Raw genomic sequence first — 11647 nt, forward strand, 5'->3', positions numbered from 1 at the left:
TTTCGCTTCAGGGATATTGGTAGACTGCCATTCATGATCTGAGAGGACCTGCCATATGCGCTCCACCACATTCTTATTCTTCTAGTTATTTCCCTCTCATGATACGGATCAACGGTCACTACCTGCCCTAAGTAGACATATTCTCTAACCACTTCCAGTACCTCGCTACCAATTGTGAACTGCTGTTCCCTTGCGAAACTGTTGAACATTTCTTTGGCTTTCTGCATGTTAATTTAAGACCTACCATTCTGCTCTGCCTGTCTAATTCATTGATCATGCTTTGCACTTCATGTCCTGAGTGACTTAGCAAGGCAATGACATCAGCGAATTGCAATTACTTAGGTATTCTCCATTAACTCTTATCCCCAACTGATCTCAATCCAGGCTTCAGAACACCTCCTGTAAACAGCCGGTGAATAGCATTAGCGAGATCGTGCCTCCCTGCCTGACACCCTTCTTTATTGAAATTTTATCGCTGACTTTATGAAGGACTACGGTAGCTGTGCAGTCGTTATAGATATCTTCCAGTATTTTAACATAACACTCTTCTACACCTTGATTCCGCAATGCCTACATGACTGCTGAGGTTTCCCCAGAGTCAAATGCTTTCTCGTAATCAATGAATGCTATATATAGGTATCTGTTATATTCTGCGCATTTCTCTATCATCTGATTGATAGTGTGAATACGGTCTATTGTTGAGTATCCTTTTCGAAACCTGCCTGATAATTTGGTTGATTGAAGTCTAAGGCTGTCCTGATTCTCTTTGCGATTACCTCAGTAAATACCTTAAAGGCAACAGACAGTAAGCTGATCGGTCTGTAATTTTTGAAGTCCTTGATGTCTCCTTTCTTATGAATTAAGATAATGTTAGCATTCTTCCAAGCTTCTGGCATGCTTGAGGTCATAAGGCATTGCATATACAGGGTGGCTAGTTTTTCTGGCACAATCTCCCATAAGTCCTTCAAGAGATCTGCTGTTACCTGATACTCACCAGCTGCTTTCCCCCTCTGCATTGTTCCTAAAGCTTTCTTTACTTCCTCCTTCGTTACTGGACGTTAAACCCCCCTAAACCAAACCAAACTTGCAATACTGTGGGAATGGGCGCAACGCTGCCAGCACTATGATGAACCAACATCCTGGCAGCAACAAATCCCTGCAGGATAACTGCTGTCTGCCAGACTTCGTTTGCTTGATAAACCTCTTTGTATTTGTATGTAACTCTCTCCTTTTGTGTGATTTGGTCATAAGCAATATAGGTAGAACAACAAAAAAAGCTGTGTTGCCCATCAAGGGGTCATTATGACACCACATGCTTGCTATTTACAGATACACCATACAGCCAAAATGAACAAGGAACTTGTTTGTTCAACAGACGGCAAATAAAGCATTTCATACAAGCATGTCACGAGCATTATATTAGCACGTAAATGTGTTGGCTTGGCACTTGTCAAAATCCACTGGAAGAGTACCAAATCTTCCAGCACAATTCACATCATACAAACATCACACAATGTAAAATTGCACACATAGGTTAAATCACAACCATTCAGCCAACGTTACAACTACACATCCATCGCATGTATGAGCACCTATGCAGCCTTTCGAAAGTTCCCAGAACACTGTGTGACTTGAAAGTGCTTGAGCTGTGCACTGGGCAGAACCTTATGCACCGTCTTCACTCTATTTAAAATTTATCTCCAGTCAAAGTGGTACAAGAAAAGACCTGTAACCGCTAATGCCGGCAGATGCCGCCGCCAGCCACTTTATCCGCCAAAGCATAAAATTTTTACGGTCCAAAAGAAACACCCCTAAAATACAAGTAAAAAAAATGCACCGACATAAAGATGCAAAAATAAATAGACACATCACATGTCCTTGGCGGAGGCGAGGTGGGTGGCTGGACTATTTGACAAAGTGCCTACGATGCCGGGAACAGATGTTCCCCAGCCTGAAAATAGGGTTGGTGAGGACCAAGTTTTTATATATATAACCTCCTTGGTGAGGACAAAAGGTCCCTCTCCACGTTTGAGTCCTGTTAGTGCCACAACCACGACAGTAGACTTATGATACGGCCTGATAAGCCTTCCAAGTGGTCTGGGAACTTGCAGACATTTCTCTCTATCCACTGCCCATATACGAGGCATCTAAAACAACACATCAGTTTCTTCAACAATCCCATCACACTGTATTCTAAAGGGTACCACGGTGCGTCCAAACGTAGGTGCTTTATAGAAGACTGCCTGACATAGGCCGTCCTCTTCCGTAAAAGTTGCCCTGTAGGCGCACTCGTGACCGAAAGCCTGTCCCAAAGCTGGAGCGAGCAGCAGCGTGGAAGGGTCGTCATGACTGGGTCTCATTGACAAGTGGTTAGTGATTAGCACCGCAGCGCCACACTTAGCGATCTCAACAAGCCTCTGGGTAAGGCCGCTGACCACCTTTTTTCTCTCGCGGGGGTCCTCGAGCTGATTCCTGAGGTGAAAGTCGAAGCAGTCCAAGACAACCAACGCTATCTCTTCCCTCACGCCACAACTTTTGATTTCGTCCGGCAAAAGACACAACATCGACACCAGTTGCTGCCACGAATCGCACAATGAGTATCGCAAGCCGGCTCCACCGCTCGGCACGGCACAGCCTTGTCTTTTCGAAATTCCGGTCAAGATTTCTCTATAGCGCGCGTTCGTAAAGCCCCCTTTAGAATCTATGTACACCGTCGACTTGTTCGAAAGCTCGTTGGATGCCGCTACCTGCATGCAAAACTGAGTTTTCCCAGTACCCGCGGCCCCGGTCACTTCTATAATCTTCCGCCGGGGAACGCCTCCATCGAGCATGGCGTCGATGCTGGGAACCCACGTCGCGATACGCTGAAAGTTGTCACTTTGCTTCAGACTGTCCAGTGCGGTGTGAAATGTGAAGACAGGTGCGTCACGTCGTCGCTCGAGCACCAGTCTCGCTTCGACCGCGAAAGATGAACCGGCTGCCAGTAGATCGTCGTCATTCTCGATTCCGCTCTCCTGAAGACGTCGACGCATTCGTTGCGGCAAAATGAGAGAACAAAAATCGCGCTTCGACATAGTAATCAGAAGACAAAGCGTTGGAACTGGAACCGCTTTTCATCAACCAACACGCAGAATTCCTATCTGCATTCGCGCCATGCAATTGTGACAGACTTGGCTTGACTTCGCTTGGCTGCGAGTTTTGTTTTTGGTTTCGGTTTTGATTTCGCGCTTCCTTTGTTCTTTATCAGTTGCTTGCGTAGATAAGACGAGCATGGACACTCTTGAGTTCCTTTCTGTTTTATCAGTTCCTCTGCTACGAGGCGTAGAGAAAACACTGTGTCAACGCCTCAAAGACGATGGAAACCGTAAGTCCAATTTTTTTCTCTCTTCTCTCAACACTTACAATGCGTTCTTTCCGCGAACGGAAGCTCAATTAATTGCTGCATTCCTGCGCGTGATTTAAATTTGATCAAGTTTTCTTTTATTACTTTCAGAAAAAACTATGGGGTGGACGATTTTCCGGGAAGACAAGTGACACCATGCTGAAGTTCAATAATTCTGTCCATTTCGATCAAAGGCTGTGGAAAGAGGACCTAGAGGTGACACATGCAAAACGCACACACTGAGTGTGTGGCACATCGCAAACTCTTCTGATGTGTAAAACACGAGCATGTTGGTGCACCTTTTTTTTTTTTGCAGCTTTTAACGTGCATTATATCCTGCCTTTCTCTGAAAGCTTAATATAACTAAATAAATATGATACGACACGCATACTGGTGCATGTATAGTATAGCACGCAATTGATGTAATAAATATCTACGAATGCAATTTTTTGCCATTACAGGGCAGCATGGCATACGCCAAAGCATTGCAACGCGCAGGGATTATATCACAACAAGAGGCAGACGCGATCTGCCGCGGCCTGAGCGAAGTACGTATGCACGATCTTTCATTCCGTATATACCCGTATATACCCGTACTCGTACGTTACCGTTAACGTACGTTATACCCGTATATAACGTACTCGTACGTTACCGTTAACGTACGTTATACCCGTATGTAACGTACTCGTCTCCTTTATTATTAACTTTGAGTATCATGAATTCAAGAGCGGGCGCTCGACCAGTGCTGGGGTCAGCCTTGGTTTGGTTACATGCCCAGGAATCCAAACAATATCGTGAATATATGTGAAGGTGCACAACTTAACGCTTTGCAAGGACCATAACAACTGGGGCGAGACATGAGTACTAGACACACCATAACGAATGCATGAAACTCGGTACATCCAAACGGACACCACGCAAGCCTTTATTTAAGGGTTTCCCGAGAGTGCCAGGGGTGGGTGGGTAATAAGCAAAACAAAACAGGGTCTGCATGCAATCGATGGCACGCACAATCTAAAAGATTTAGTCGCAAAGTGCTGCCAGTTGAGCATCTTTACTGCAAAAACAGCGGGAAAAGTTACTGGACACAATGCTTGAAATATATTTGCAATGTTTTCACCATTTAGAGCGCAATATCAGACCAACATGATTTGTAAATTTGTTGACACAATAAAGTATGGAACACAGCATTAACCAATGCTTGCGGTGAACGTCGAAGTAGTCTTTATGATACAAAATATACCCAACAGGCACTGAAACTCCACTGGACGTTCAGTGGACGTCCGTAGGACGTACCAGACGTCCCCAGAACATCCAAGGGAGGGAGCTTCAATGCCCATTGAGTACAAAATTTATTTGTTCATTTTTAAAATTAAGGTAGCGTTCCAGTGTAACATGTAACGTTACTGCAGCTTACATAATTCTACAAAATTATTGTTCGTTGCTATCTGGGCCTCCATGCAAGATGACGAATAAGCGTCTTCTCTTGACACTTTTTTCATTCTTTTTTATTCAGTTTTCTTTTTTATTTCAGTTCCTCCTGTGCGAATAAATTATGTATGCGTGGAAAAGCCGTACATGCTCAAACATCTAACAGAACTGCATGTTTTCTGAGTTTGCAGATGGAAAACGAATGGCGCGCGGAGACATTTCATATTAGCCAGGATGACGAAGATATTCACTCCGCGAACGAACGTCGACTGAAGGTAAGCTGACATATTTTAACCACACTTAACTGTACTCTTAAACTACACATGCATATTATGTTTAGTATAAAGAAGTAGAACTCAAGAACGAGGCGGCAAATGCCCCTCATGTAAGGCCCTCCAGCCAATGGCGTCGCCCGATTGTCATGACGTCACGGTTAATCCCCTGGTGATTGGTAGACTGACACCAGAGGGAGCTTGGAAAAGAAACGGCATCAACCACCGATTCATGAGATCAACCACGATGTCATGAAAACCGGCCGACGCCAGTGACTGGAGGGCCTTCCTTGAGGGGGATCTGCTGCTTCATATTCGAGTTTCATCCGGCAATAGTGCAATACATGCGTTTGTGGGACGTACCGTGATTGGCTTTGTACAAAAACGAATGGAGGCTTCGTTTATGCGAAAGCAGCTTCATTAGAAGCGCGCGACTGAAGTACTCACATTTTGCTAACGTACCAGGTGTTGCTGGGAAGACTTTAAAATAATTCTCAAAAATAGGCTTCTTGGAGGAGAAATTCTAGAGGCCCGTGTACTGTGCGATGTCAGTGCACGTGAAAGAACCCCAGGTGGTTGAAATTTCCGGAGCCCTCCACTACGGCGTCTCTCATAGCCTCAGTCGCTTTGGGACGTTAAACCCCATAAACCAAACCAAACCGCTTCTCGAGGTAAAAATATGACTTTTTCAGCATAGGATTACCAGTGTTGGCGGACACAAGAAAACCGGTGAATCGTTTTAAGAAGTAAGCTGGTTAACTATTTTTTGATAATTAAATTTGTAACTACTAGAGTTAGGCGCCTAGTTGCAATTAGAGATTTGTAGCCGATCGTTAGTAATAGCAGGTAATACCCATATTAGTCTTCAGAATTTAGAAAACGCAATTACCCTTGGCGCTGTGGCTGGACAAAATTTGGCTTTTTCGACTAGTTACGTGCACTGGAAAGGTTGCTTTGCCTGCATGATTTTCGAAAGCGCATGTACTTTGGCACAATGTAGCCAGATTTTGTCGAGCCACAGCGCCGAGGATAATGTCGTTTTTGAAATTCTAAAAACTGATATGGCTATTACCAACGACCAGTTACAAACCTCTAATTCTAACCAGCTGACTACTTAAGACAATCCACCGGCTTTCCGGTGTCCGCCAACACTGGTAATACTATGCCGCAAAAGCCATATTTTTACCCCAAGAAGCCTATTTTTGAAAGTTACTTCGGCTTCCCTGAAACACCTGGTATATGTGAGACCAATGATATCGGTGCACAAATGACGTTGTCGCCGGTGGACAACCTTGTCGCGCACCCCAATGCAAATTAATTTTACGACTTAGAGTTACGCATGTTCTACGTCTTCCTAGCTGTTACAGTTAACGGCGGTGCAAGGCATACGAAATATATAGGGTGTTTCAATTAAGACTTTACATAAGTTTTAAAAATAGGCTCTTTGAGTTAGAAAAGCGCTGTTTTGGCACAGCAAGCGGTGTACTACATCAGAATACAGCTAAGACGTGTCAACTAGCAGGATGGCTAAATAATATTGAATAGTTAACTATTTAACTATTACCGTTAGGCTCCTTAATTATTAAGAGGAGTGCAGCCCACATTAATTAACATCCATATCAGTTTTTAGAATTTCGTAACCGCGGTTACCCTCAGCGCTGTGGCCGAACAAATTTTGGCTAAATCTCGCCAAAATGCATGCACTTTCGAGAAGCTTGTAGGCAAAGCAACCTCTCCAGTGCAAGCAACTCGTCGAAATAGCCAAAATTTGTTGGGCCACAGCGCAGACAGCAATCGCGTTTTCGAATTTATAGAAACTGATATGGATTTTAATTACGGTGGACTACACGCTTCTTAGTAATTAAAAAGCCTAACGGTAATAGCTAAAAAGTTAACTAACTATTCATTATTAGTTAACCAGACTGCTAGTTGGCACCGCTGACAATGCTACGCCAAAAAAAAGCGCTCTTCTAACACACAACGCCTATATTTAAAAATTGTGTAAAGTCTTTAGGTGAAACACCCTGTACTATCTAGGGTCAGATGGACGCGGCTAGATGTGAAAGATGTGTGGGAATAAAAATGAAATAAAAAAGAAACTGCGCCGAATAACAATGGCAGGTTCGAGAGGACAATAAAGCCCGAAAGAAATGAGATAATCGCAGCGCCGGGAATGCCGGGCTTATCTGCCGTGCAGTGCAAAGTCAACATTTCTCACCCCGCAGGAAATCGTCGGCCATGAGATCGGAGGCAAGCTTCACACAGGCCGAAGTCGGAATGACCAGGTAATAATACATGCGCGCGATGCGTGCGAATCCTTGCAGAGTGAAGGTTTCGGCAAATGCAGCAACTGGCTTCGCCGGACGATTTACTGAATCGCGAGTTTTCTTGTGGGAGCTACGGTGAACCATATACCAAGATGGAAAATGAAGAAGTGAAAAGCCGTCAGACATTGATTTCGTTCACCACTGCGACCTATGCAAAGTCCCGTGAATACTATAGGTTCGCGATATATTCAGGGTCTCTGCAGTGTGTAACATAATTGATAAGTGGAGCGTTACGTAGATACGTGTTCTAAACTGGCATATATTTGCTAGCCGCCTAGCACGTGCATCTTTATTATTTCTTTGGGAACCGATAAACTGGCGACCTTAAGTTCATTCTTGCCCCGCCGCGGTAGCTCAGTGGTTACGGCGCTCGGCTGCTGACCCGGAAGACGCGGATTCGATACCGGCCGCGGCGGTTGAATTTCGATGAAGGCCCGGGTTCGACCCGACCGCGGCGCCTGCGTTTCGATGGAGGCGAAACGCAAGAAGCACCCGTGTGCTGTGCGATGTCAGTGCACGTTAAAGATCCCCAGGTGGTCGAAATTATTCCGAAGACCTCCACTACGGCACCTCTTTCTCTCTTTCTTCTTTCACTCCTACCTTCCTCCCTTCCCTTACGGCGCGGTTCAGGTGTCCGCCGAAATATGTGAGACAGATACTGCGTCATTTCCTTTCCTCAAAAACCAATTTACCAATTTACCAATTTTTAAAATTCTAGAGGCCCGTGGACTGTGATGTCAGTGCACGTTAAAGAACCCCAGGTGGTCCACTGTGTAATCGTTGCGGGGTAACTGAATTACCCGCGTGAGGTCATGTGACTGTGACGTCACGGCCCTCTCTACCAATCCCGAGTTTCTCCTCGACACGCCAATGTCAATCACGGCGGTTTCTGGGGAGTGGGCCGCTAGAGTCCCTAGAAAGCAAGCAAGTATTTCTAGGGAACCTAGGGCCGCTAAGGTAGCCTCCATGGGCTGGAGGCCATCTAGTGCGGACCGCCCGCATATGCATTTTGAAGAAATGAGCGTTTTTCAATCCAATACGCTGAACGGGACGTTGTCGCGTTGAAAATGACAGAGGAAAGGCATTGGAACGGTGCGGCACGAAACATCTCCTCGCTAGATTGCCAGGTGGTGGTGGTGGTGGTGGTGGTGCAGGTTGACGGGGATTTTGGTGTGGGAGTGGAGCCCTTGGTCCAGTGCCCCAACAGCCCTCGTGTCCGCCGCAGCCCGGGCGACCAGCTGGTGCTTATCAACCAGGTCGGGCGACCGGAGGGCCCGCTCCCAGCCGTCTACATTCGGGACGGACGGGATGGCCAGGCCCCGACGGTGTGATATAAAGTCGCGCGCTCCCTGCATAGCGGGCAATTGGCGCGGTAGCGGGTAGGGTAGCTGGCGAAGGGAAATGGACTCCTCGCGGCAGAGCCGAGGGAGCATGAGGTCAAGAAAGGAGCGGCTACTCTCGCGCGAAGCGCTAATCGCACTGGGGCGTTCCAGCAGGGAAGACCAGGGTTCTGTCTTCATGTCGCAGCGCGAACGAAGTCGACTGCCCGCAGCAAGCGAACATCGAACGAAGGCATGCAGTTGTTGGACATCGTCGGCTCTGGATCACGTGCTTAAAAAAAAAAAAGTCATTGGGGAAGCTAGAGGGAAAAGGTTACAAACATGGCTTATCTCCAATCACACGGTCTCGCAATCTTTTATTTGTCAGTGATACGAGCTTGATTAGGCCTCTCGACTGCTGAGCCCGACAAGTGTGCACGTGTGACGTGCGAGCCCAGTTAAATCACCACTGCCACCTTCCACTGCGGCACCTCTTTTTGTCTTCTTTCACTCCCTCCTCCATACTTTCCCACATGGTGCGGTTGAGGTGTCCACCTAGAAGTGTGACATTACTGCGTCCTTTCCTTTCTTAAAAACTAAGCCACGGTTGTGTCCACCACCGAGAAAAACGGACAGACAAGCCGCCGCTATCTTTTCGGGCCCCAAATTCAACACGAGCGGAGGAAGTCGCAATAGCTCTCGCTGCCACCGATCCAAAATCGAAAACGGTTATCACAGACTCTCGCCGGGCCTGTGAACATTATCTTGCAGGTGAATTATCACCTCTTGCCTCGCTAATTCTAAGACGCGCTCTCGCCGATCCAACTCGCACAAAAGTGATCTGGGCTCCTGGCCACCAGGGTCTACGAGGCAATGAGGCCGCTGATGCGGCCGCCCGAGCGCTCACACACCGGGCTCCTCATCCTAGCTCTCCTGGCTCAGAAGCTCATAAACTGCTTCTGCGGTTCCTCGAAATCCTAATTCATTATTGCGACAGCCACCGTCTCTACCCGGCACCTGCCAAGGGGCTGAGTAAGGCGGAGGAGCGAACTCTGCGGCGCCTGCAGACAGGAACCCTTCTCTGTCCTGCCATAGCAAAACACTTCGATCCGAACACAGATGGGCGCTGCCCGCACTGTGGAGAGATCTGCGATATCTTTCACATGGTGTGGGCATGTACTCAGAATCCTCACCTTCCCCCTTCCCCCACCCCCACCCGAGAGGCATGGGAGACTGCCCTCCTCAACTGCTCCACGCTGGAGTCCCAAAGGGCTCTGGTCAAGCGGGCGCGAGACGGGGCCTCGTCGTGCGGTGTCCCGGACTAAGGATACCGACCATGCAGCAGGGTTTTTTAACCTTCAAGCTCTCTTTGAATATTAAAGTTTTTCACCACCACCATCGCGGTGGCTCAGTGGTTAGAGTGGTCGGCTACTGAGCCGGAGCTCCCGGGTTCGAACCCGGCCATGGCGGCCGCGTTTCGATGGAGTCGAAACGCATAAAGGCACATATCCTGTATTTGTACAACGTGTATACAGCCGCCCTACCCATATCCTTTCTTACTATCGCTCTTCCCTTTCTTTCCCTCTCCCTGTCTTTTTATTCCCGCTAGCCGCAGCTCAGGTGCTTCAGGCTTCGATGGCAGATGCCGCGGCTGGGAACATCTGTTCCTCCCATATTTATTTTTATGCGAAGCATATTGCTAGAGCTACCACTCACGCCGTCGCCGTGGGACCCCCACGTGACACCGTGACGTCACACCACGTGACACCGTGACGTCACACCACGTGACATCGGATGAGAGAGCCGGCCTCCACCTCGCGCCGTCGCCGTGGGACCCCTAGCCGTCACACCCGCGCATTCCCGCGCATTTCGAACGCGCGTTCACACTCGGTGTAGGTGAAACGCTCGCTCCACCGGGTAGGCAGACGCGGCTTCCGTGGCAATCCAGGCGCTCACCCAACGCGCGTCTCGGGGTTAGTCGGCGTTCCGCTGTAGCCATGCCGTTGTCTTCCCCGACGACGAAGGCTTCTAGTGGTTGTATTAAAATGACCAAGTATTCAACCAAGGAAAGCCATGTATTACCAAGCCTAGCCACTAATATGCTTCGCATTCCACAGGCTTAGCCAAGCTGAGCCTCAGCAATTTTTTTTTTGTTTTTCTTAACAATAAATAGCCACTAACAACAACCCGTGTGCGATGTCAGTGAACGATAACGAGCCCCAGGTGAACGAAATTATTACGGAGCCCTCTACTACAGCCCCTCTAAACTTTCACTCCTTCCTCTATCCCTTCCCTTACAGTGCGATTCAGGTCTCCACCGAGATGTGAGACATTTACTGCGCCACTTCGTTTCCTCAGAAATCAATTTCCATTTTTTTTTTGCAAGTCAGCCATCCTCTCCTCAACCAATTTTTATTTTCAATATGCGATGGTCAAACAATTGCTCGAATTTTGCAGGCTGGAGGGGAAGGACAATGCTTCCATGATTTCTACAGAAACTATAGGTCTAGTCGCTGACCTGGAAGTGACTCAGCAAGCAACCGGCCGGTGGCAAATTGTAAACAGCGATAAAGAGTTCCAGTAAGGACGGAAAAGAAATCAATACCACATTCGCATGGCGTTTCGAGAGCAGGGTTGAAATCTTGGGGCATGCGGTCCACAGGCCGTGTGTTTGATCGTCTACCGAGCCGGAGTACCCGGGTTCGAACCCGACCGCGGCGGTCGCGTTTCGTGGAGGCGAAACGCAAAAAAAAAAATGGCTGTGGTTTGACCAATAGCCATCCCGAGTAGAATTGCGGAAGCAACGGCGCGGCAGCTCCGCGCTGCTCTGACGACACTCGCTCCTCGCGCATGCGTAGTTGGGGCTCTCCGGGGCTCCGAGAAACAGCTCACACCCAAGACCTACTGAACTACAGA

The 11647-nt window shown here is 47.8% G+C and overlaps 2 protein-coding genes across 5 annotated transcripts in view; both read right to left on the minus strand.

Annotated features, from left to right (window-relative positions):
• The window catches only part of LOC149363246 (histone-lysine N-methyltransferase SETD1-like), a 58782-nt gene that overhangs the window by 44194 nt on the left and 2941 nt on the right, over positions 1–11647 (minus strand). The window lies entirely within an intron of this gene.
• On the minus strand, positions 1104–4743 carry LOC149363248 (DNA repair protein RAD51 homolog 3-like). Its single transcript, XM_089573396.1, has one exon. The coding sequence runs from the start codon at positions 3072–3074 to the stop codon at positions 2148–2150; it is 927 nt and encodes a 308-aa protein (XP_089429522.1). The 5' UTR covers positions 3075–4743; the 3' UTR covers positions 1104–2147.

The sequence above is a fragment of the Amblyomma mixtum genome, chromosome 2 (genome assembly GCF_055824585.1).
Source record: "Amblyomma mixtum isolate Tamu chromosome 2, ASM5582458v1, whole genome shotgun sequence".
Classification (NCBI taxonomy): Eukaryota; Metazoa; Arthropoda; class Arachnida; order Ixodida; family Ixodidae; genus Amblyomma; species Amblyomma mixtum.

What these genes read in the sequence shown, in the direction of transcription:
- LOC149363248 (XM_089573396.1), bottom strand. Translation starts at nt 3,074, where the DNA reads ATGTCGAAGCGCGATTTTTGTTCTCTCATTTTGCCGCAACGAATGCGT.